The 27,485-nt window shown below is 47.1% G+C and overlaps 1 protein-coding gene across 3 annotated transcripts in view; it reads left to right on the top strand.

Annotated features, from left to right (window-relative positions):
* Positions 1 to 27,485, top strand: part of stx17 (syntaxin 17) — an 85,203-nt gene that overhangs the window by 16,837 nt on the left and 40,881 nt on the right. For all 3 annotated transcript variants that reach the window (XM_038797652.1, XM_038797651.1, XM_038797650.1), the window contains exon 3: positions 27,189 to 27,254. In XM_038797652.1, the coding sequence (XP_038653580.1) occupies positions 27,189 to 27,254 (66 nt within the window). The remainder of the gene's footprint in view (positions 1 to 27,188; positions 27,255 to 27,485) is intronic.

Genomic DNA, 27,485 nt, shown 5'->3' with positions numbered 1-27,485 from the left:
ATTTGCAGATTTTGTTCAATGAAGTCATCAAGGGATATGGATCAGAGCTGTGTAAATTGAGTTGAGGTACAGATCAACCACAATCTTTATGAATGGAGAAATGGATCCAAAGGTACACGGCCAATTCCTGTTCTTATGGGATCTAATTATTGTCGTCTTTGATAAGTTTTCCGACTTTATCATTGATCTGCACTCTGGTTTTTTATCTTCTACCTAATTTCATCAATTGTATTTAAATTAAAGCATATTTTATACTTTAATAATTCAAGCAGTGCAGTTGTTTCTCTTTTTGCTTACATTTGTCAGCATGAAATGCCAGACTTTATGTGAATTCTACTATCAATCACATTTCACTTTTTAAGACTGGACCATTGGAAATCAAACTGCAAAGTTTTTCCCAAAATGATCAAATCCATTTGAAACCCTTTACCTGGAAAGGCAAAAATTAACTGCCTTCTGTGATGGTCTATCTCTCGATTATTGTAAATTGTAAACTGCAGTTGGATTTCGACACAGGCTGTTCAGTAACTGTAATCAACCACTGAGCTACCTGCAGGTACATAAATGGCTTGCTAGTTCTGTTCAGGTTAAGGATCAAAGTTAATGGAGTGTTCCTAAATTGCAGCTATTGTTGTGAAATGGTAAGTCATTAACAATGATGATTGTAGGTGATTGTAGCAAATAGCATGTAAGACTGGATTTTTCCAAAATGTAATCTGGTTTATGTATTATTGTAGATTGTAGAGACGTGACATTCAATTCATTTCACAATCCTAATAGGAGGTCTTGTCATCGACTATTTTTATTAAAAATATGGTCTGCATTTTCACTCTTTATCAATGTACCTACTTGTTTCCAAGTAGGATTTGTTGTTGCATCCAATATAGTGCGCATCTTGGTTGTAATGGACATTACTCAGTTCAGTTTCTTTGTACAGTAAATAATGAGGATATGCTGCATTTGTCACTGTCTGATTTGGGATTCCAAGGGGACAAAATTGGCTTGGGCACGTTGTTTGAGGTCCAAAATTGCGACCTTTGCGTGTGCGTCCACTTGAGCTGTAAAGCTGAATCTTGGCGAAGGCATTAGTGCATGCCCCGGTAATTACTGAAGGTGCAAACAAATTGCGCAACACTGACTTCACACCAATAATGCCATTTTGGAGCACAAAACTCCAGGTGGCACCCTCTCAACATCACACTAGTGGCACAGTGGTTAGCACTGCTGCCTGACAGCACCAGCGATTCCGGCCTTGGGCGACTCTGTGTTGAGTTTGCACGTTCTTCCCATGTCTGCATGGGTTTCCTCCGGGTGCTCTGGTTTCCTCCCACAGTCCAAAGATGTGCAGGTTAGGTGGATTAGCCATGCAAAAAAAATGCCCCTTAGTGCCGAGGGATGTGTAGGTTATGTTGCAGGATAGGGCGGGATGGAGGGAGAGTGGACCTGGGTGGAGTGCTCTTTTGGAGGGTTGGTGCAGACGTGAGGGGCCCATAAGGCTCCTTCTGCACAGTAGGGATTCTATGGATGAAGGATTCCCCAAAAATAATATTTAAAAGCATAATCAACTGCTACTAATTACTTTTTAAAAAAATAATTTTTATTCAAGTTTTTCAATAACAAATTTTCTCCCCACAATTTAAAACAAACAAGGCGTGTTTCCACACCAACACAAGAAAATAACTCACCCCCCAAATAAATAATAACAAAACCAACAGCAATACAAGAAAGAAGAAAATAACAACATAGCAAACCCACCGCCGCAAAAACAAACCCCCATACCATCCCCAAACCCGCCCCCCCCCGCCCCAAGTTGCTGCTGAGACGGACCACTCTCTACCCCTTCGCCAGGAAGTCGAGAAAGGGCTGCCACCGCCGAAAGAACCCCTGTACCGACCCCCTCAGGGCAAACTTCATCCTCTCCAACTTGATGAACCCAGCTATGTCGTTGATCCAGGCCTCCGAACTCGGGGGCCGCGTATCCCTCCACTGTAACAGAATCCTGCGGCGGGCTACTAGAGACGCAAAGGCAAGAATGCCGGCCTCTCTCGCCTCCTGTACCCCCGGCTCCGAAGCTACCCCAAAGATCGCGAGCCCCCAGCCTGGCTTGACCCTAGACCCGACCACTTCGACAAAGTCCCCGCCACCCCCTTCCAAAACCTCTCCGGACAAGCCCAGAACATATGGGTGTGGTTCGCCGGGCTTCCTGAACACCTCCCGCACCTGTCTTCCCCTCCGAAGAACCGGCTCATCCATGCCCCTGTCATGTGAGCCCTATGCAGCACCTTCAGCTGAATTAGGCTGAGCCGTGCGCAAGAGGAGGCGGAATTCACCCTCTCCAGTGCGTCCAACCACGTTCCATCTTCTAGCTATTCCTCCCACTTCGCTTTGAGCTCTTCTACTGAGGCCTCCTCCTCCTGCATCAGCTGGTAAATAGCCGAGATCTTTCCTTCACCGACCCATGTCCCCGAAAGCACCCTATCTTGCACCCCCCTTGGCGGCACCCGCGGAAACTCCGCCACCTGCCTCTTAACAAATGCCCTGACCTGTATATACCTAAAAGCGTTCCCAGGGGGAGGTTCCACTTCCCCACCAGCTCCTCCAGAGTCGCGAACTTCCCATCCAGGAAGAGGTCCCCAAACTGTCTGATGCCTGCCCTGTGCCAGCTCCCAAATCCCCCACCCGTTCTCCCCGGCGCAAAACGGTGATTGCCCCGTATCGGGGCCCAAACTGAGGCCTTCACTTCCGCCCTATGCCGCCTCCACTGTCCCCAGATTTTAAGGGACGCAACCACCACCGGACTCGTAGAGTACTTTTCCGGGGGGAGTGGAAGTGGGGCCGTCACCAAAGCCTCCAGACTCATGCCCGTACATGACGCCAGCTCCAATCTCTTCCATGCGTCACCCTCCCCTTCCGTCACCCACCTGCGAATCATCGCCACGTTCACCGCCCAATAATATCCACACAGGTTGGGCAGCGCTAGGCCCCCTACCTCCCTTCTTCGCTCCAAAAATACCCTCCTTACTCTTGGGGCCTTCCGCGCCCACACAAACCCCAGAATCGACTTATTCACCCTTCTGAAAAAAGCCTTTGGGATCAATATGGGGAGGCACTGGAAAAGAAACAAAAACCTCGGGAGCACCGTCATCTTAATCGACTGGACCCTGCCCGCCAACGAAAGCGGTAGCGCGTCCCACCTCCTAAATTCCTCCTCCATCTGCCCCACCAGCCTCAAAAAGTTAAGCCTATGCATGGCCCCCCATGTCCTAGCCACCTGGACCCCAAGATACCTAAAGCTCCTCTCAGCCCTCTTCAACGGGAGTTCACCTATCTCCCTCTCCTGATCCCCCGGGTGCAGGACAATCAGCTCGCTTTTCCCCACATTGAGTTTATAGCCCGAAAAGTCCCCAAACTCCTCAAGTATCTTCATCTGCGTACAGCGATAACCGGTGCCTGCCCCCCCTTTGGTGAACCCCTCACCAAATCCAAACCTCCGCAACACCTCCCACAAGTAACGCCACTCCACCCTATCAAAAGCTTTCTCCGCATCCATGGACGCCACTATTTCTGACTCCCCAGCCGCCGGCGCCACCATCATGACATTAAGGAGCCTCCGCACGTTGGCATTCAGTTGTCTCCCCTTTACAAACCATGTTTGATTCTCATGAATCACCGTCGGGACCACATCCTCCACCCTCGTGGACAGCACCTTTGCCAACAACTTGACATCTACATTAAGGAGCGAGATCGGCCTGTAAGACCCACACTGAAGGGGGTCCTTGTCCCGCTTCAGGAGCAAAGAGATAATTGCCCTGGACATCGTTGGGGGCAGAGCCCCCCCCTCCCTAGCCTCATTCAGGGTCCTCACAAGCAGAGGGCCCAGCAAATCTGAAAATTTCTTATAAAATTCCACCGGGAACCCGTCAGGCCCCGGCGCTTTCCCTGTCTGCATACTTCCCAACGCCTCCACCAGCTCCTCCAACTCAATTGGGGCACCCAAACCCTCCACCCGCTCGTCCTCTACTCTTGGGAACTCCAGCCTATCCAAAAAGCGGTCCATCCCACCTGCTTCCCTGGGGGACACCACCCGGTACAGCCCCTCGTAAAAGGATCTGAACACCCCATTGATGTCCTTTCCACCCCGCACCAAGTTCCCTCCTGCATCCGTGGCTCCCCCAATTTCTCTAGCTGCCTCCCGCTTCCGGAGCTGGTGAGCCAACATCCGACTTGCCTTCTCCCCGTACTCATATACCGCCCCCTGCGCCCTCCTCCACTGCGCCTCCGCCTTCCGGGTGGTTAAAATGTCAAATTCCACTTGGAGATTGTGCCACTTCCTCAAAAGCACCTCCTCCGGGGTGTCTGCATACCTCCTATCCATCCTGACCATCTCCTCCACCAGCCTCTCCCTCTCGACCCTCTCCCCACTCTCCCTGTGCGCCCGAATAGATATCAGCTCCCCTCTGACTACTGCCTTTAGCGCTTCCCAAACCACCCCAACTTGCACCTCCCCGTTATCATTGGTTTCTAGATACTCCTCCATGCCCCTACGGATCCGCCCGCACACTTCCTCCTCTGCCAAAAGCCCCACATCCAGCCTCCACAGCGGGCGCTGATCCTTCCCCTCCCCCAGCTCCAGATCCACTAAATGTGGAGCATGATCAGAAATGGCTATCGCCGAATACTCCGCCCCCACTACTCTCGGGATCAGCGCCCTGCTAAGCACAAAAAAATCAATCCGGGAGTAAGCCTTGTGAACATGGGAGAAAAAGGAGAACCCCCTGGCTCCAAAAACATCCAAGGGTCCAACCCCCCCCCCCCCCCCAATCTGATCCATGAACCCCCTCAGCACCGAGGCCGCTGCCGGCCTCTTGCCCATCCTAGACTTCGAGCGATCCAGAGCCGGATACAGCACCGTGTTAAAGTCCCCACCCAGAATCAATCTCCCTGTCTTCAGGTCCGGGATCAGGCCCAGCATACGCCGCATGAAGCCTGCATCATCCCAGTTGGGGGCATAAACATTAACCAAGACCACCCGCTCCCCCTGAAGTCTCCCACTCACCATCACATATCTACCTGCACTATCCGTCACCACTTTGGACGCCACGAACGACAGGCTCTTACCAACCAAAATTGCCACCCTATGGTTCTTCGCATCAAGCCCCGAGTGAAACACCTGTCCCACCCCACTTTTTCTTAGCCTCACCTGATCCGTAACCCTGAGGTGCGTCTCCTGGAGCATAGCCACATCCGCTCCCAACCTCCTCAAGTGAGCCAAGACCCGGGATCACTTCACCGGACCATTCAGCCCCCTCACGTTCCATGTGACCAGCCGAACCCAGGGGGCCATCCCCCTCCCCCTACGCCGATCAGCCATAGCTCTTCCTCAACCCACCACGCGCCCAGGGAACCCCCCAAGCCCACTCCCCACGGAGGCAGACCCCCCCCCCCCCCCCCCCCCCCCCCCGCTTCACCATCCATTCCCTCACAGTCCCTGCAGCAAACTGCTACTAATTACTAGCTAACAAAAGAAGGAAATGGCGGCACATCCTGTGAGGTGGCATCTACAACCATGGCAACCAGTAGCTACAGTAATTTGGAAACCGGCACCAAGGCTGAAAACAATAACTCTCAACCTCATATGGTAGCTTCATGCATGGTGCTTGTAGCAAAACCTTCCTCTCACCCTTCACAGCCATCAGCATCGGTGCACCAAATGAAGACACTTCCACCCAAATGATTGTTTCCTGTGTGTCCATCATTTCTTGTAGTTGGAACGTTGTGAACAAGAACTGCTTACTGGTTAGTATGTCTCAACTATGACTCAGTTACCAGCACTTTCCCCTCTGAGTCATAAGGTTCAAGTTCCATTCAGGACTTGAGCATAAAAATCAAAACTGACAGTCCAGAAGAGTTGGACTTTAACCTGGTGTTGTAAGACTTCTTACAGTCCAGAAGAGCACTGAGGGGGTGCTGCTTATCAGAGGTGCCACCTTTTGCATGAGACGTTCGCTCAAGGCTTCATCTGTCTCCTTGGATGGATATAAAAGATCCCATTGCAGAATTTTGAATAAGAACAGCTATCCCTAGTTATCCCTCAATCAACATTACAAAAACAAGTTATCTCACTTTTACCACTTTGCTGTTTGTTGTAACTTGCTGCATGCAAGTGGCTTCCGTTTTTACTAAATTACCTTCATTGACTGTAAAGCACTTTGAGACGACAGTCATGAAAAGTGCTATATGAAAGCAAGTCTTTCTTTAATTACCGGATGATTTCCTCTGGCGGTACATTTCTACAAGCATTTGGTGCTTTCTGCCAAATTCTAGAAGGAGTGTTGTAGCAGGTGCTGAGGAATATTTTGCTGTCTTTAACAGTGCACAGTGAAATTATTGACTTGCTGCTGCTTTCAGGGCAACAAGGCGTCTCTCCATTGTAACTGACCTGGATCCTGTGCACTGTAGTGGCAGCAACAAGTGAGTGTGCATCTCAAAAAGGAGCCCTAAAGCACCAGTTTAGCAGCCCTCCCACACTTCCTCATGCCCTTCTCAGACAGAACCGATCTTGCTTGCGGAGTTGTGCAAAGCCATTGTTCTGGCATTGTTCAATGTTGTGTTGCTTTGAGGACCTCCTCAACCAAGACAGCCTTCGACACCATCCTGCAACACGCTACCTACCACCATCTCAGCACAACCCCAGATCACCATGAGGTCAAAAAGGTCATCCGACAACTGAAGAACAACAAGGCGTCTAGTGCAGATGGACTCCCCGCAGAAGTATTAAAATGCGGTGGAGATGCACTCTTGACAAGAATCCACAACCTCATCACTCTGGAAGCAAGAGAGCATGCCAGATGATCTCGGAGATGTGTTAATTGTGACCATCTTCAAGAAAGGAGGCAGGTCCGACTGTGAAAATTACAGAGGGATTTCCCCACTCGCTGCCATGGGAAAAGTCTTCACGAAAATACTCCTCAACTGCTTTCTCCCAGTGGCTGAAGAGCCCCTCCCTGAGTCTCAGTGTGGCTTCCACCCATCAAGAAGTTCAATGGGCATGATCTTCGGCGCATGACAAATCCGGAAAAGGCGCAGCGAGCAGCATCAACCTCTACATGGCCTTCTTTGATCTCCAAAGGCGTTCAACCCTGTCAACCATGAGGGATTGTGGAGCATCCTCCTCAAATTCGGCTGCACGCAGAAACTCGTCACCATCCTTCGCCTGCTCCACAATGACATGCCGAGATCCTCACCAACGAACCCACCCCAGACCCAATACCTGCGTATATCGAAATCAAACAAGGCTGTGTTATCGCTCCAATGCCCTTCTCCATATTCCTCTCAGCAACACTCCACCCTATCATCCTGAAGCTCCCTGCTGGAGTGGAGCTAACCTAAACTAACCTCTGACGCCTCCAGGCCAGAGCCAAGACCACCTTAACCTCTGTCATCGAGCTGCAGTACGCAGACAACGCCCTTGTGTGTGCGCATATTCAGAGGCCAAGCTACAAACTATCATCGGCACATTCACCGAGGCATATGAGAGAATGAGCCACAGACTAAGCTTCCGGAAAATAAATGTACTCTACCAGCCCGCTTCTGCCACACAAAACTGCCCTCCAACCATGAAAATTCACAGCGAGCCCTTGGACAATGTGGACCATTTCCCACACCTTGGGAGCCTCCTCTCGGTGCAAGCAGACATTTTGTTTTTGAAAAACATTGTTATTCAAATTTTCACATTTTAACAATTAAACGCAACCAATCCAAAATAAAACAAAACCCCAGGCTCCCCACCCTACCCCCTAGCAGTTGGTGGCAACCAGCACCCCAAAATACAATACAAACGAACTCCATGCCTTGTGGAACCACTCACTCACCCCCACCCCCAGAGCAAATTTCACCTTCTCCAAATACAAGAATTCCATTGGATCCCCCAGCCATACCGAGGCACAGGGTGGAGAAGCTGATCTTCACCCCAACAGGACCCGCCTGCGAGCGATCAACGAGGCAAAGGCTAAAACATCTGTCCCTGCACCTACCTGCAACTGCAGCAAGTCTGACACCCTGAATATGGCCCACAGGGGACTGGACTCTTAAATCCACATGTACAATTGCTGACTTGGTGCTGAAGAATTACACCCAAAGCGTCTCCAACCGGGCAGGACCAGAACATGTGAACGTGATTGTTGGGCCCCTCCCACACCACTCTCAAATATCCTCCATCCCCTCAAACAACCGGCTCATACCTCGACCTCATTAGGTGCACTCTGTGCACCATCTTTCGCTGTATCAACCCCAGCCATGCACGATGTTGAGACATTCACCCTCTGCAGCACCTCATACCACAGTCCCTCTTCCAGCGCTATCTTCCCACTTGGCCGTAAGCCCCTCCATAGCTGCCCTAGCCTCCTCTAAAATCCTCTCATAAATAGCCCCCCCCCCCAAAAACCCCATTAACGATAACACCCCCTCCAGCAGCGAGGAGGGCGGTGCTACCGGAAAGGTCGGACAGACCTTCGTCACAAAATCCCGCACCTGCATGTACCTGAAGTCCTCCCCTCGTGGCACCTCAATCTTCTCCCCCAACTCCTCCGGTCTCTCAAACCGTTCTTCTAAGAACAGATCCTTTATTTGCACCATCCATCGCTCCTCCCCATCCCTGAAACCTCACATCTATCCTCCCACGATGCGAGTAGACATGGACGACAAAATCCAACTTCAACTCCAACGCGCCACTGCAGTCTTTAACCGCCTGAGGAGTAGGGTATTTGAAGACCAAGACCTCAAGCCCAGCATCAAGCTCATGGTCTACAGAGCAGCCATGGTCCCTGCCCTCCTGTATGCATCAGAAATATGGGCAATGGACAGCAGACACCTCAAATTTTGGAGAGGAATCACCAACGCTGCCTCCACAAAATCCTGCAAATCCACTGGCAGGATAGACATACCAACATGAGCGTCCTCTCCCAGGCCAATATCCCAAGTATCGAGGCACTGGTCACGCTCAACCAGCTGCGATGGGTGGGCCACATTGTCCGCACGCCCGACACAAGACTCCCAAAACAAGTGCTCTACCCCAAGCTCCGCAATGGCAAGCGATCACTAGGAAGGCAAAAGAAACACCTCAAGGGCACTCTGAAAGCCCCCCTAAATAAATGCAACATCGCCACCGACACATGGTAATCGCTTGACTTAGAACGCACAAACTGGAGAAAATTGCATCCATGAAGGCACCAATCGCCATGAGCATCTCAGGGTAGAGCACACGGAGGCCAAGCTTAAACAGCGGAAGGAGAGCACAGATTTCAGAGCACCCCACCCACTCACCTCTCCAAAGCACCACCAGCCAAATCTGTGGCAGAGTCTGCGCATCCAGGATCGGACTATTCAGGCACTGCAGAATCCACCTCCCCGGAGTGGAAGCAAGGAATGGAAGCTGAGGGACTGCCCAAGAAGAAGAAGAAGCTTCTCCTTTATTACAGGGAAGAGTTTGACCCTCTCTCACTGTCCGCATGCCTCTGATTTACATGGAGCCTCACTATGTGCAGGTTGAAATGCCACCTGTTATTCTCTAGCCTCCCCCACTGTTATTGGATCCTGTAATGTTATGGTGGTGGACATTCTCCCCCCCCCCCAACGACCATATCACCAGCATCCAATGGCCCATGTGCACCTCTGCACCATTACATACTGAGGTGACAAAACTCTGTGAGAGCTTTACATATAGAATCATATCTTGCGCATGTGCAGGCTGCAGATGCCCCCATTGACCATCACCGTTTCCTTTGCAGGCCAGTACAGAGGCCGTCAAGCCCAAGTACATCGACTGTAGGATAGCCCTGCACGCCAAGCTGTACATTTTTCCTGTGGAACACACAGCCCTTGCCCTCCCTGCAGCTGGGGCACACCATGCTCCCAATAATTGCTTCTGCTGCTCTTCTACACTGTCTGCTATGTTTAACTTCAGACCGTGAGATCCACGTAGCCCCTGGATTGTCTTTTATCTGTGACTCCTTCCCACTTCGCAGGAGGAATGTTTGCAGTCTGTGACTCCTGCCTGCCTGCTAGCACCTAAACTAAAATGGCAACCTTGACTTGGTTCCCGTTTCCAGAGAGGACTAAGGATAACAGTGATCCTCCCAAACCACTTCAGCCCCGACGTCTGAGTGCTTGTCCGAACCATCCCAAATGTGCCACAGTAACAAGCCGCCACCCCATATTTAGGATTCTGCATGCATCCCCTTCCAGTAAACGATGTGGTATCTCTCTGACCCCCTTGTTTGTCAAAGTTCAGAGGTGGAGTGGGGTGGGAAATTAAAATGACAGGTGACTGAAAACTCAGGGTAATGTTTGTGGTCACTCCATCTGCGTTTGGACTTCCCAATGTACAGCAGACCATGTTGTGATCTGCGAACACAGTACACTAAATTGAAAGAATTATACGTAAATTGCTATTTCACCTTTGTTTGGATTGTTTGGAGCCCTAGATGATGGAAAGGGAGGACGTAAAAGGACAGGTGCTGTCTTACGTTGCAGAAGGAGTGGTCTCTTCAGAATGCTGAATGGAGAGGGAAAGATAGGTTTGATGCTGGCACCAACTTGCAGCTTGTGGAAATGGTGGAGGGCGACCTGCTGAATACGGAGGCTGGTGTAATGGAAGGTAGAGATGAGGAGAACCTAATTGTGGTTCTGGGAGGAAGAGCCAGGGTTGAGAGCAGAAGTGCAGGAAGTGGAATAGACACAGTTGATAAACCTGTCAACCATGGTGGAGGAGAATTGTTGGTTCAGAAAAAGGGAAGATATATCAGAAACACTGTTGTGGAAGGAACTATCAGAATATATGTGATGGAGGCAAGGTGGGAGCGCTGTTGTGGTAACTGGGAGTCGCTGGGCTTCTAATGGAGTTTAGTCAATGTCTATCCCCAGAATTAAATTTTTTTTTAAAAAAAGATGTTGCCCATCGCTAATTGCCCTTGAGAACATGGTAGTAAGCTACAGTCCATCTGTGCTTTTAGGAAGGGATTTCCAAAATTTTGACCCATGGAGGTGAAGGAATAGTGATATAGTTCTAAGTCAGGATGATTTATGGCTTCTGGGGGAACATTCGGGTGGTCATGTTCCCATGTGTCCTTGCCCTTCTAGGTGGGTTTGCGGGGGTAGGAAGGACATGGATATAAAGACGACAGAACAGCTTATCATTGTGTCAAGCTCAAAATTCATTGAGGATGAAAGCAGTTAAGATTTTCTTGACATCTGATCATTACCATCAATATCCTGAAGGTTACCATTGACCAGAAACTGAACTGGACGAGCCAAATAAATACTGTGGCTACAAGAGCATATTAAAGACTGGGAATTATGTAGCATGTAACTCACCTCCTTAGTCCCCAAAGCCTGCCCACATCTCAAGATGCAAGTTAGGAATGTGATGGAATACTCGCCTGGATGAGTGCTGTTCCAACAACACTCAAGAAGCTCGACATCAAAGAGGAGAAAGCTGCCAGCTTGATTGACACCCATTCCACAAACATTCACTCTCTCCACCACCAACACACAGTACAGTGTGTATCATCTACAAGGTACACTGCAGGAACTTACTAAGGCTACTTCGATAGTACCTTCCAACCTACATCCTCTACCACCTAGAAAGACAGGGGCAACTGATGCATGGTTATCTCACCATCTGCAGGTTCCCCATACCCATTCAAGATGGAAGCTCTGAAAGCAGAGGTCATGGGGGGATGGGGGGGGAGAACATGAATTTAAGGCCCATAGGGATAAGGCTGGTAAGGTGGAGAGGCAGAGGTTGCTGGATTCCATCCTCGAGTGGACCATCAATACTCTGCTGCCCTAACGGCGGAGCTGTTAACGGAGAGGAAGAAGCTGCAGATGGAGTTTGAGTTGGTATCGACGGGGAAGGCGGCGAACCAACTTTGTCGTTCAAGAGGGACATTTTGTGCGTATGGTGAGAAGGATGGCTGTTTATTTGCTCACTAGTTGAGGCAGCAAACAGCCTCGTGGGAGATAGTTCAGGTTAATTCTGCAATTGTATAAGGTGTTAGTGAGGCCACACCTGGAGTATTGTGTGCAGATTTGGTCTCCTTACCTGAGAAAGGACGTACTGGCGCTGGAGGGTGTGCAGAGGAGATTCACTAGGTTAATCCCAGAGCTGAAGGGGTTGGATTACGAGGAGAGGTTGAGCAGACTGGGACTGTACTCGTTGGAATTTAGAAGGATGCGGGGGGATCTTCGAGAAACATATAAAATTATAAAGGGAATAGATAGGATAGATGCGGGCAGGTTGTTTCCACTGGCGGGTGAAAGCAGAACTAGGGGGCATAGCCTCAAAATAAGGGGAAATAGATTTAGGACTGAGTTTAGGAGGAACGTCTTCACCCAAAGGGTTGTGAATCTATGGAATTCCTTGCCAGTGAAGCAGTTGAGGCTCCTTCATTAAATGTTTTTAAGATAAAGATAGATAGATCGTTTTTTGAAGAATAAAGGGAGTAAGGGTTGTCGTGTTCGGGCCGGAAAGTGGAGCTGAGTCCACAAAAGATCAGCCATGATCTCGTTGAATGGCGGAGCAGGCTCGAGGGGCCAGATGGCCTACTCCTGCTCCTAGTTCTTATGTTCTTATGTTAAGGACTTGGAGGGGAGGGTTAGTTTCTGCGCCAGTGAATTTCAATAGGGCATTTGAGATCTTTTACAGGGGCCTATACAAGTCTGAGCCTCCGGAGGAAGACTTGACTATGGTACAGTTTCTGGATGGGCAGATTTTCTCTGAGGTGGAAAGGGAAAGAATGCAGGAGCTGGAGGTGCCGCTTGGGTTGTGGGAAATTATGAAATGTATTTGTTCAGAGAAGGCAGCAGGCCCGGATGGATTCCCTATGTAATTTTATAAACAATTTGTGATTGTGTTGGGACCACACCTGTTGGACATGTCTAATGATTCTCTGTCCCAATTGATGTTACTGGCCACACTGGCGCAGACATCGATCTCCCTAATCTTGAAAGAGGATAAAGATTCCAAGGAGTGTGTCATGTAGACCCATCTCTCTGTTGAATGTAGATGCAAAGTTGGCTACGGTTCTGGCAATCTATTTGGAGGGATGCCTACGAGGGGTAATTTCTGAGGATCAGACGGGTTTTGTTAAGGGTTAGCAGTTGTTGGCCAACATTAGGAGGCTGCTGAATGTGGTCCTGTCACCCTTGTGTGGGGTCAGTCCAGAGGTAATCATCTCCAATGACACAGTAAAAGCGTTCGACCGGGAGGAGTGGGGGCACCTTCTTGAGGAATTGGGGTGATTGTGTTTTGGACCTAAATTCATTTTGTGGATTAGGCTTTTGTTTAGGGCACCCACTGCGAGCGTCCATGCCAATGGATTGAATTCGGAGTACTTTCAGTTATATAGTGGTAAAGGGCAGGGAGGTTAACTTCCCCCTTTACTGTTTACTTTGGCGATTGAGACATTGGCCATTGCACTTAGTTCGTCGGATATCTCAGGATATAGATTGAACGTGGGCAAGAGCAAGGATTTTCCGGTGAACTCTCCGAGGATGGGAACAGATTAGGAGAGGCTACTATTTCTGCTGGCCAGGTCTAGTTTTACGTATCTGGGAATATGGCTGGCTCATGATTGTGCCTTGTTGCATAAGTTGAACCTGGCCAGTTTGTTAGAGGGGGTGAAGGCGGACCTGAAGAGGTGGGATGCCCTCTCATTGTCTTTGGCAGGAAGGGAGCAGATGGTTAAGATGAACATTCTTCTTGTTTGTGTTTCAATGTCTCCCAGTCTCTCTTCCTAAGTCTTTTTTTAGTAGGGTCAACAAGTTCATTTCGACTTTTTTTGACCGGATAAGACCGCCCCTCCAGGTTCGAAGTGCTTTCTTGCAGAGGGACAGGCAGTCCGTGGGGTTATCACTACCTAATTTTTTGTAATATTACTGGGTGGAGGCTTCTTGTATAGGTTCGATCTTGAGGGAACTTGTTACCCCACAATCACTGGCATTGGGGCTTCATCACCACCCTCCCCGGAGGCCCCGCCACTGGCTCCGCAGTGCCAGGACACTGCCCAGCCATGTCCCTCACCAGCCGGGGACTATACTCACCATCGAACTCCTGGCGTGATCACCACGACTGGTTTCCATTTTTGGAAACCAATACTGGTTCCTGTCGGTGTCAATTTCTCACATCCCTGGAAGCAACAGCGTTAAGTCGTTTAAGCATATTTAAATGAAGTGAAATTTTTTGATAATTGTGCAGCATGGAGGGGACCTGATTATGTCAGCAAGGAGGTCTCAGGAACATCACGTTCTGAGTTCTCGCCGGAGCAAGTCCCACTTTTAGCCTCGCAAGTGTTAGCGGCCATTATGGGATTTGTACTTGAATGGGAACAGTCATCAACTCTGTTTTTCCCTCTACAGACACTGCCTGAACTGCTGAATAGTTACCTCATTTTCATTTATATTTTATATTTCATTCTCTTTTGGCAGAGACAAGCAGGCAGAGTGAGAATGAAGTTTCACTGAGTTTCAGGCTTTCTAAGAGATAGGTTGTCAATGACTATATACACATTGCTTTGTGGGCAGTGCATGTTAACTCTACCAGGTACAGGAACTGAAAGGAATTTCACTCCCTCAGCATCCAGTTGGTATGTGACCATAAGCGTAGTACCCTGGCAACAGTGCCTTCATTGTGTGGCGACCTGCTGCATCATCTGCGTTTGAGGTACCACGGCAAACTAAAGGGTGGCTACTAGGTGACTAGGGCTATCTGATGATGACATGGCTCATGATTCTGGTTTGCAGTCCATGCACACTCATGCAACAAACACAATGAAGACCATGCTGCTGCAAGAAATGTAATAGCAGATCATTGCCATGCTGAAGCAATGATTCTGCTGCCTGAACTGTTCTTGAAAACCCCTGCAGTAATTGGGTGAGTGGCTCTCATGGATTATGGTGATCTGCTGCATGTTGTGCACTGTCACTATCATGATGGGACAATCTTGATCTCCAGCTATCAGGCAACCAGCCGAAGAGGAAGAAGAAGGGAGGCAACAACCTTGACAACTCCTTTCTGCAGAGGCTGTATGTGAATAAATTCATGAAATACCAGTAACTGCAACCATAATTCTTCATTCTTCATTCATACACTCCTCCCTTCCCCCTATTGCTGACTATCACATTGACATTAAGGTCATAATGCAAAGATAAAAGCTAACATAAAATAAACATTCCAAAGCAGATTTATGAATGAAATTATGCCATATGGCATACAAATTCATCATCTTTGTGATTTCCTTAGGGCCAAGGAGGATTAGCTAGATATGAGGATACTGCCATATTTCATTTATTTACCCCACTGGGGGCCAAAGGCTTATCAATGGTTGTTTCAGTAATCCTGTCAATACCATCTTCTCCACCAGAGGTTAGCACATTCAGTTGCACTTATCCCCTTCTGATTAACTCCTGCTGTCCCCAATTGTGTGCCACTTTGTCCTGAAAGAGAGAGGTAAGTCTGTCAAAGTGTTATGCAAGAGGTTTTGACAAAGGGTCATCTGGACTCGAAGCGTTAGCTCTTTTCTCTCCCTACAGATGCTGCCAGACCTGCTGAGATTTTCCAGCATTTTCTCTTTGGTAAAGCGGGCGGCACGCGGCGCAGTGGTTAGCACTGGGACTTCGGCGCTGAGGACCCTGGTTCGAATCCAAGCCCTGCATCACTGTCTCTGTGGAGTTTGCACATTCCCCCCCGTGTCTGCATGGTTTCACCCCCACAACCCAAAGATGTGCAGGTTAGGTGGATTGGCCACGCTAAATTGTCCCTTAATTGGAAAAAAAATAATTGGGTACTCTAAATTTTTTTTAAAAAGAGCTTTTGACAAAGGGTTATCCGGACCTGAAACGTTAGCTCTTTTCTCTCCCTACAGATGCTGGCAGACCTGCTGAGATTTACCACCATTTACTCTCAAAGTGTTATGCAATCTGTTTGCTGATGTGACTGTCACGATTAAATAGCTGGCAGAGTGTGTCGGTTGTGGGTGTGAGATTTGCAGCAACATATCAGTATGTGAGGGTGCGGTGGAACAGATGAATGTCAGGTATGAGCCCTGATAATAGAGATTACTGAGGGTGTGGTGGATTCAAGTGTGTCTGAGACTAATGATGCAGTTAATAGGATATGACATGTGACGACGTATTCATTGACCTTTACCACTCATGAGAGGTCATTGAACTTCTTACAGCACTGAATCACTGAATCGAGGTCCTTGTTGTTTGACTCCTGGATTTAACTCCAATAGCTATTTGTTTCCAGAGGTGTTTTATAGAAACATAGAAGCAGGAGGTGGCCATTTGGCCCTCCAAGCCTGCTCCACCATTTGTATTGATCATGGCTGATCATCCAACTCAACAGCCTAATCCCGCTTTCCCCCCACTCCAAGTGCTATATCTAACTGCTTCTTGAAAACTACAATGTTTTGGCCTCAACTACTTTCTGTAGTAATGTGTTCCACAGGCTCACCACTCTGGGTGAAGAAAGTTCTCACCTCTGTCCTAAATGGTCCTAAATGGTCTACCCTGTATCCTTAGACTGTGATCCCTGGTTCTGGACACACCCACCAGTGGGAACATCCTTCCTGCATCTACCCTGTCCAGTCCTGTTAGAATTTTATAGATTTCTATGAGATCCCCCCTCATTCCTCTGAACTCCAGCGAATACAATGCTAACCGATTCAATCTCTCCTTTATATGTCAGTACCGCCATCCCAGGAATCAGTCTGGTAAACCTTCACTGCACTCCCTGTAATGCAAGAACATCCTTCCTCAGATATGGAGACCAAAACTGCACACAAGATTTCAGATGTGTCCTCGCCAAGGCCCTGAATAATTGCAGCAAACATCCCTGCTTCTGTACTCAAATCCTCACGGAATGAAGGCCAGCATACCATTTTGCCTTCTTTACCACTTACTATACCTGCATGCTGATCCTCAGTGACTGGTGTGCGAGGACAACCACGTCTCGTTGCACATTCCCCTCTCCTAATTTATGGCCATTCAGATAATCTATCTTCTTGTTTTTGCTCCCAAAGTGGATAACCTTGTATTTCTCCAAATTATACTGCATCTGCCATCCATTTGCCCACTCACTCAACTTGTCCAAATCACATTGAAGGATCTCTGCATCCTCCTCAGAGCTCACCTTCTTGCCCAACTTGGTGGCATCAGTAAATTTGGAGATATTACATTTAGTTCCCTCATCTAAATCATTAACATATATTGTGAATAGTTGGGGTCCTAGCACCAATCCTGCGATACACCACTAGTCACTGCCTGCCAATTTGAAAAAGACCCCTTTTTTCCTACTCTTTATTTCCTATCTGCCAGCCAGTTTTCTATCCATCTCAATAGTGTATTCACAATATATGTTAATGATTCATAAATCCATGCTGACTCTTTCTGATCCTGCCGTTGTTTTCTAAATGCTATGCTATAAAATCTTTGATAATGGATTCTAGAAGTTTCCCCACTGCTGCCATCAGGCTTGCTGGTCTATAATTTCCTTTTTTCTCTCTATCTCCCTTTTTAAATAGTGGATTTACATAAGCCACCCTCCAATCTGCAGGAACTGTTCCAGAGTCTATAGAATCCTGGAAGATGACCACCAATGCATCCACTATTTCTACACCCACTTCCTTAAGCACTCTGGGATGCAGATTATCAGGCCCTGGGGATTTATCAGCCTTCAATCCCATCAATGTCCCTACACCATTTCTCTACCAATATTGATCTCCTTCAGTTTCTCCCTCTCACTAAACTCTGCATTCCCCAACATTTCTAGTATCTGATTTGTGAAGACAGAACCAAAATACGTGTTTAGTTGCTTAGCCATTTCTTTGTCCCTTATTATACATTCCCCTTTTACTACCTGTAGTGGACCTACATTTGTCTTCACTAATCTTTTTCTCTTTACGTACCTATAGAAACCTTTACAGTCAGTTTTTATGTTCCTTGCAAGCTTGCACTCGTACTCTATTTTCCCCTTCTTAATCAGTCCCTTGGTCCTTATTTGCTGAATTCTAAACTGCTCCCAATCCCCAGACCTGTTGTCTTTCTTGGCCAATTTGTATGCATCTTCCTTGGATCGAATACTATCTCTAATTTCCCTTGTAAGCCAAGGTTTGCCAACTTTCCCATTTTACTTTTGTGCCAGACAGGAATAAACAATTGTTGCAGTTCCCCCATGCACTCCTTGAATGTTTGCCATTGTCTATCCATAGTCTTCCCCAATCGATTAAAGCCAACTCACGCCTCATACCATCATAGTTTCTTTTCTTAAGATTCAGGACTCTAGTCTCAGAATCAACTACTTTCTCTCCACCTTGATGAAAAATTCAATCATATTATGGTTGCTCGTCTCCAAGGGGTCTCGCACAACTAGATTTCCATTGATTCTGTTTTTGGGATTTGCTGTGTGCAAATTGACAGCTGCATTCCCTGTAGTACCACATTCAATAAGTAATTTATACGCTGTGAAACACTTTAGAATGTCCTCAGATAGTGAAGGGAACTATAGATGTTATTTTATTATGGTAGTGATATGTTACATATCACTTGAAGTCAGAGTTGCTGTCGGAACATGCACCTTTGCATGAATGTTGCTGGCAGGGGTTATGAATAGTGATGGCAGAGACCCCAACATTTTTTGAATCCTATGGCTGACAAGGAATCTCTGCCGCTCTTGTATTGGCATGTTTGGAAGGAATTGCAGGTTTATAATAGGCTTGTTTGGCCACAATATGAACTCATCTTCTTTGGCCTTCAGGTCCTGGGGTGAGACCCAAACCTGGAGCTCTGGCTCAGTGACAGCAATGTTACCCACAGCACCACAAGACCATTCCTTTCTTTATACTGATTTACAAATTTATTGTATTGTTGGGATTGCAGCTTGAATGCTTTTTGTGATGCTTAATTGGACTTCTATTCATTTATTAGTTGGTTAGTATTCCTTGTATGTGTACATGGTGTCGTAGGTAATGAAAAGACACATCAAGTTTACGAATTTGAATATTAAATGTTAATTTACATGAAAACAATTCTATTATGTGCACAAAACCTATTGGATTTACCTTATGTTATTGTATGTGTGCGATGATAAGTCAGTCAAAATACACCTATCTGAATTCATGTTTTACAGGACTAGGAGCAGTGTTTTCAAATTTGTGCTGAATTTATAACTCTCTGTGCAGGGTAATGTTTACAACTCTGTTTTTCCACTACCTTTCCAGTGTGCCTCACTCTCAGTCTTCAGGGGCAGCTTGAAATGGATGGAGAAAGATGAGTACCTCCTGTCCATCCGCAGAATCTCATCCACCAGCCTTGCGACCTCTGTCCGCTCCGTCCTACCCTTTTGTGCTCGGATTGATATAAACTCCCAACTGACCACTGCCTTAAACGCCTCCCTAATGTGATGTCCGAAACCTCATCCGTGTCATTCAGTTCTACATACCCCCGGATGGCAGCTCTCACTCGCTCGCACACTTCCTCTTCTGCTAGCAACCCCACGTCCAATCTCCAGTGCGAGCACTGCCCCCTCTCCCCGGTTCACTTGCAAGTCCACCCAGTTAGAGATCACATCGCCGAATACCCCGAGTCGACGACCCCCGCCAGCAGAGTCTTATCCACCACGAAGTAATCGATCCGCAAATACGACCGGTACATATGGGAGAAGAACGAAAATTCCTTCGTCTTCGTCCTCTCAAACCTTCACGGGTCTAGTGCAAAAAACCATGCCCCTTCTTGGGCCAGCCCCCGGCCCACATCATGCGACCCTCCAGACTCGTCTTCAGATGCCCACGTCACCAACTCCCTCCTTATTGTACTCGACAGCCCCACCCCATTTAGCAGTCCCTCCCCCCATCAAAACAACAATCCCACCCCCCTCTAACATAACACTCTAACCACCTGCTCACCCCCCCACTGCGCTCCCGCGAACAAGCTCGCCCAGTAAGCCTCATGGCGCCAAACACCCACTAGCACCCACCAATTCTCCTCCCCCTCCGCACACTTCCATAGTGCAAACAACAATAATAGTAAGAAAAAACGTGCACTCCCCCTCCACGGTCCTCCAGCATCCCACCAAAGAACCCTACAAGAAAGAAAAACCACCCCTGAGAGAACATAGAACATACAGTGCAGAAGGAGGCCATCGAGTCTACACCGACCCACTTAAGCCTTCACTTCCACCCTATCCTCATAACCCAATAACCCCTCCTAACCTTTTCGGACACTAAGGGCAATTTATCATGGCCAATCCACCTAACCTGCACTTCTTTGGACTGTGGGAGGAAACCGGAGCACCTGGAGGAAACCCACGCAGACATGGGGAGAACGTGCAGTCTCTGCACAGACAGTGACCCAGCAGGGAATCGAACCTGGGATCCTGGCGCTGTGAAGCCACAGTGCTAGCCACGTGTGCCCCTAATCATCCCCAAAAAGAAACAAAGTAATAAAAATAAAAAAGGCTGAGAGAACCAACATCTCCGCACACCTCCTCCAAAGTTCAGTGTCCTTCTCCTGCCAGTTCATTGTCTCTCAAAAACTCCATTGCGTCCTCCGGTGTTCCAAAATAATACCTGCGCCTTCAATCCTGAGTGAAAGACTTGCCCCACCCACCCGTCGTGGGTCACACAGAGGCGTGCCGGATACAGCATCCCGAACTTCACCCCCTTCTTAAAGAGGGCAGCCTTGACTCGGTCGAATCCAGTTCTCCTCGGCCAGTTCCTCACCAGGTCCTGGTATACCTGGAGCTCGTTACCCTCCCAGGTACATCTCCTCATCTGCCTGGCCCAGTGTTTTTCAGACTTTTTTCCCGGGGACCCATTTTTACCAACCGGCCAACCTTCGGAACCCACAGTCCAAAGATGTGCTGGTTAGGTGGATACCATGTGGAGTTTGCACATTCCCCCCATATCTGTGGGTTCCGTCCACACAACCCAAAGATGTGCAGATTCGGTGGATTGGCCACGCTAAATTGCCCCTTAATTGGAAAAAAATATATAATTGGGTACTCTAAATTTATTTAAAAAAAAGTAGGGTGCTCTTTCCAAGGGCTGGTGCAGACTCGATGGGCTGAATGGCCTCCTCCTGCACTGTACATTGTATGATTCCAGCATACCCCCCCCCCCCCCCCCCAAAAGCAGGTGAGTCCCAGCCCTGGCCCTAGTCACAGTCACCCTCCCAACCCTCACCCCCACTTCCCAGAAACTCCTCCACCATCCCTTCCGAGAAACCCCTCCACCATCCCTTCCCAGAAACCCCTCCACCACTTCCTCTTGAAAACACCTCACCCAGTATCACCCCTGCTTATACAGGTTCCAATAACTGCGGCCCCTCCCCCATCTCACTCCTGTTCACTAGCCAACAGGGGCGGAGGCTGCTGCCAGAGCCCCTTCCCCACAGCGAGAAAACACCAGCCCCCCACCCTCTCTAAACTCCCAACACCCCATGTCTAAACAAACCCCACAACCCAAACAACCATAAATCCCCACCCTCCCACCCAAACCACCCCAACCAAACAAACATCCATTACGCAAAACAGTTAACCACAACATCCATAACGGGAAAGAACAACATAAAGGAAAAACCCTGTCAAAAACCATCAAAGTACAAATTCAGTCCAGTCTGAGGACTCTGCCTTCACGAACACCTCAGCTGGAAAAGAACCCTCACTGTCTGTCTTGAATGGATCAGTATCTAGGAGGAAATTGAAACTGACTAACCAATACGAGTATAAAAAATAGATTGCAAACCCCAAAGTGGTGGCAGTCAGTCAAGTGCACAGAAACCAAAGCGTTCAGTCCCCGTTCCTGCATACCATGTATATAATAGATATATTTCATAATTTCTTGGTGCAATATTTTTGATTTCTGTACAAAAAAAAGGACAAAAATACACACGATGAAAGTAACAGGAGCTGAATGAGTAACACATTTGAAACATTTATTTTTGCTGTTTTATTGCACAGTATAATCCCGCTCATTTATAATAGGTTTAACTCTGTTAAAGTAGCGAGGCAGGTGCTAAAATGTTATACACGGAATGTCATTCAAGCATGTTAACTATCATGCTGCTGCTATAACTTAACTGTAACTTATAGCCGCATGTTAGAAAAGCTGTGAAATATCGAGCATTTTGAACAGCAGCTGAAGGATTTAAAATCAGGTTAATATGTGTTTGACCCTTTATTGGAATTTGTGTTGTAAGATTTTGTTTCCTTCCTGAAGCTTGTTCGAATTAATTTACCAAGTTTTATTTTTATCAGCATGTATTCAATTATGTAATCAAGTTCATGTCTACGGATTGCAATTGGGTTGACGGTAGGGCTAGCTGTGCTAGTGAACCAGTTTTGTTTTACGCATGTGGAATGCACTGCTGTGTGGTATTATTGTAGCTCAAAGATTTTAGTTCCAATTGACATAATAGGTTAGAATTTCAGAATATGATAAAATTGTGCAGAATAACAGTAGGCTCCAAAATATCATAAAATGCACTATTGCACAATCAAGATTTGAGGCGGTGGATGGGACTATGGGAAGAATGAGGGTGAGGAGGTTGTGGTCCTCGGCAACCCTCTGGAAAATAATTTAAGCTCCTTTTATACTTATAGATTTGCTACCGCAATTGCTGTTGCATTGCTTACCACGATGGATTTCATCCCCTCAAATGCTTGATGGCTGTGAATGATTTGGAATGTCGTGGGGAGGCAAAGGCCACCAAATGCAGTTTTTTTTCTTTACTTGTGTTTTGTAACTGTGGCCCACGGAGTAGATATTTAGCACAAGCAGTAATGTTACTTAAATATACACATGGACAGAAAGGTGATACTAGATTAGTCGAGTTATGAGAACATACCTGAAAGATGTTAAGTACTCTTTAGGCTCTGCTGATGCCCATAACATGAGCATATTTTCCATTTCCAATAAATGCTTACATGGGACAGTTCGAATTGTGAAATATCCAATCTGCATTATTCTCTTTTGAGGCAAGCAGATGGCCACAGTCAGAAAAGCTACAACCCAGAATTGCTTTTGACTTCCCTATAGACTTTGACACATAGCAAACAATCTTTTCTGGTGACAAATGCTGACTGCCTATCTTGGTAGAAGATTGGTAGAACACAAGTAGCTACATGTATAATCCCAGACAGTTTTGCTGTTTAAAAACATAGGAACACCTTACTTACTGTTAGATAACCTTGCAAAAGGTTATTTGCCAGTTCAGAGCCCTTTTTTATAAAATATTTTTTAATTCTCCTCCTTTTTCACATTTCCTCCCCAATTTACACACAACAAACAAGAATCAGTAATGAATGTAACGTTACTCCCCATATCAATAACAACAGTCCTATCCTCCCACCAAACTTCCCCACATCGAAAAAACATTAGCCCGCATGTTAACATAAACAAATGCAAAGAGGAATCAGGAATCACCTATAGTCACCATTAACACATACAGTCCCCCCTCCCCCAACCCTCCCAACCCCGAGCCCCCCTAATGTTCGATGTGATCCAATTATCTAAAGTGCATAATGAACAATGCCCATGAATTGTAGAATCCCTCCATCCTTCCCCTCAGTTCAAATTTGGCCTTTTCAAGTGTCAAGAATTCCAGCAGTTCCCCCCGCCACGCCAGGGCACAGGATGGAGAGTTTGATCTCCACCCTAACAGGATCCGCCTCAGGCGATCAACGCAGCGAAGGCTACAACATCTGCCTATGCACCCATTTCCAACCACAGCTGGTCCGATACCCCAAATATGGCCTCCTGAGGGCCCGGCTCCAGTTTCACGTGCACTACTTTAAAGATTACTCTAAACACCTCCTTCCAGTAATCCTCCAGCTTTGGACAGGACCAAAACATATGAACGTGGTTTGCGGGGCCCCCCCGCAACGTTCACAGACATCTTCTATCCCCTCAAAGAGCCGGCTCATCCTCGCCCTTATAAGGTGCGCTCTATACACCACCTTCAGGTGTATCAACCCAACCTCGCACAAGAGGTGGAGGTGTTTACCCTCCGGAGCACCTCAAACCAGAACCCCTCCTCAATACCCTCTCCCAACTCTTCCTCCCACTTTGCCTTGATCTCTTCTAGCGGCGCTTTATCCTCCTCCAAAATAACCCTGTAAACCGCCGATACTACCCCCTTCTCCAGTTCCCCTGTCGTCAGCACCTCCTGCAGCAATGTGGAAGCTGGCTCTACTGGGAAGCTCTGTATACCCTTTCTGACAAAGTCTCGAACCTGCATGTATCTAAATATTTCCCCCTGCTTCAGCCCATACTTCGCGCCCAGCTCCTTCAATCCCGCAAAACGACCTAGCTGGTTTAGCTAGGGGCTGGTTTAGCTCATTGGGCTAAATCGCTGGCTTTTAAAGCAGATCAAGCAGGCCAGCAGCACGGTTCGATACCCGTACCAGCCTCCCCGGACAGGCGCCGGAATGTGGCGACTAAGGGCTTTTCACAGTAACTTCATTGAAGCCTACTCGTGACAATAAGCGATTTTAATTTTCATTTTTCATTTCTCCGAAAATTTCCATCCCACTTCCCTGGCTCAAATCTATGGTTCCCCCGAATTGGCATTTCCCTTGACTCTGCCCCCAACCCGAAGTGCTGTCGAAACTGCCTCCAAATTCTCAACGAAGATATTACTAGCGGACTCCCTGAGTATTTCTCCGGGGCAGTCGGGAGCGGCGCTTTCGCTAGTGCCTTCAATCCCAACCTCCTACCCAAACTCTCCTCCATTCTGACCCATTGGGAATCAACCTTTCTGACCAGCTCCGTACATTCTCCACATTCGCTGCCCAGTATACATCAGGTTCAGAAGACTCAAATCCCCTGCCTGCCTTCCTCTCTGTGGTAGCAGCTTTTTAATTCTGGCCACCTTCCCTCCCCATATAAACGAGGTAATCATCCCTTCAATCTCTCTAAAAAATGCCTTTGGCAGGAAAATTGGCAGGCATTGAAAAATAAACAGGAATCGTGGCAGCACATTCATTTTAACCGTCTATACCCGGCCTGCCAGTGACAGGGAGACCATCCCATCTTGCCATCCCACCTTGTGTTCAGAGCCCTTTTAGGTAGGATTTGATAAGTGGCTTGGAAATTGTCTTCTGAAGGATAATGGCCAGGATTTGGTTTGTGTGGTGTGAGACCCCAAAACCCTCTCACCAGTTCAGATCTGAGCTTCTCTTCGTTGGGGGAGGCCTGATGCAAGTGTGCCTGTCAGGCACTTAGTTAGCCAGTGTTGGGCCTTTTGTGGGATTTAGGCTGCTGCCGCCACCAATCAGAGGTTGCAGCTGTGGTAATGCAAGGGCGTTCAGCAGCACCTCGCTCCCTGTCCTTTCCGATGCCGGGTCCCTCAATTGGGCACTGAGTGCCTGTTCCTCATTGATGAGGGACCCTTGCCATGAGGCTGCAGGCCAACTAGGTAAGGTTACTTGAGGCACATGAAATGAAAAAATTAAAATGAAATGAAATGCGAGGTCCTGTTAAATCTCTTAGTCACCACTGAATTCTGGTGGGTTGAGGGATAATTGGCGCTAAGTGGCTCATTAATTTTTTTTAACATTTAGAGTGCCCAATTCATTTTTTCCAATTTAGGGGCTATTTAGCTTGGCCAATCCACCTACCCTACATACCTTTGGGTTGTGGGGGTGAAACCCATGCAGACATGGGAGAATGTTCACACTCCACACAGACAGTGTGGAGATTTTCATTTTCATTCATTTCAAATTGCGACACCCCAGAGACAAGAGTTTGGAATGAGCAGAGATTCTGTAGTAGCCTCTGGCAACAGTTCATATAGAAAATAATTAGCTAAATTTGAGTTTTGGTGGGATCTGTAGTTGTTTTGATATCTATGGAGAACAAACTGGAGGTTATTGATATATAAATTGCTGAAATGCATGTAGGTCCTATTAAAACTGTTAGAGTTCAAGGCACTGTGACAAAAACAAAATGATATTCAGAATTTTATAATAGCATGTAACCCTGTTTTAATCACTTAAAAGGTTAACTGAGACTGAATTAATAAACTGTTTAATGACTTTATCAGACCATCTATTGAACACTCGGGCAGCATGGCGACGCAGTGGTTAGCACTGCTGCCTTACGGCATCAAAGACCCAGGTTCGATCCTGGCTCTGGGTCACTGTCCATGTGGAGTTTGCACATTGTCCCCATGTCTGTTGGGGCCTCACCCCCACGACCCAAAAAGATGTGCAGGATAGGTGAATTGGCCGTGCTAAATTTCCCCTTAATTGGAAAAAAAATTGGGTTCTCTAAATTATTTTTTTTTTAAAACACTCAAACGTCAAAACAGCTGAATTCAAATGATGCAATTACATTTTTAATTTTATGCAGAGATCACTTGGAATTATTCAATGTTTGTGTACAACACATAGTACCCGTGCTTTGCACTAGAAACAGCCAATATTGTATGCCAGTCATTGCTCAGTTGATAGAACACTTGCCTCTGAGTCAGAAGGTTGTGGGTTCAAGTCCTGCACCAGGTCCTGAGTACAAAAATCAAGGCTGACATTCCAGTGCAGTGCTTGGGGAATGCTGCACTGTCAAAGATGATGGATTTCAGATGAACTGTTAAACTGAGGGCCCATCAGCTCTCTTGGATGAACGTGAAAGATCACATGGCATTGGAGAAGAGCAGGAGAATTATCCGCAGTGTCCTGCCCAATATTTATCCCTTAATTAAACCGCAAAAAAGGGTTAACTGGTCTTTGTGGCTTTGCTGTTTGTGGGAGCTTGCTGTGGAAGTGCATTTTCCATATTACACAAATTACTGCACTTCAAAAGTACTACATAAGCTATAACGTGCTTTGAGGCATCCACTGTTTATGGAAAGGCATTCTATAAATGCAAGTTATTTATTTTAAACTTTGGTCTTCGGTAAAATATGTAAGCTCTTTGAATTGTGTAGCGTTTGAAAATGCACTGCATTGGATATTTTCAGAACATACATAAAGAAGGTAAATTCGAGTAGAACATCTGTTTCTTAAAATTAAAAATCCTGATTCTTAACAGATACTCATATCACACTAGTCCTCCAGATGTTACATAATGTTTGTTATCATCAGAATACTGTCGATAAATTCTTTGATGTAAGTATGCAATTCCTTTTTGCAGTACCGGCGATGGAGTCAATGGGACAAGTTGCACCAGGAGCACATCAATGCAAGCCGTACTGTGCAGGTAAATTTGTATGTCTCTTTAGTTTGTTATAGAGCTTTTATATTGAAAATGATTAAGTGCCATTCTCAAATATTTTCTCTCCTATATATGTTTGTTTGTTTGGATTGTTAATCCACAGATTCATAATCCTTTGAGGGGAGAGATTTCTCCTTATCTACGTCCTAAGTGGCCAACTTCTTACCCTGTGATTATGACCCCAAGTCCTAGACTCTCTGGCCGACAGAAACAGTC

The sequence above is a fragment of the Scyliorhinus canicula genome, chromosome 5 (genome assembly GCF_902713615.1).
Source record: "Scyliorhinus canicula chromosome 5, sScyCan1.1, whole genome shotgun sequence".
Lineage (NCBI taxonomy): Eukaryota > Metazoa > Chordata > Chondrichthyes > Carcharhiniformes > Scyliorhinidae > Scyliorhinus > Scyliorhinus canicula.
The sequence above is the reverse complement of the archived record's forward strand: the minus strand, read 5'-3'. Positions and strand labels throughout refer to the sequence as shown.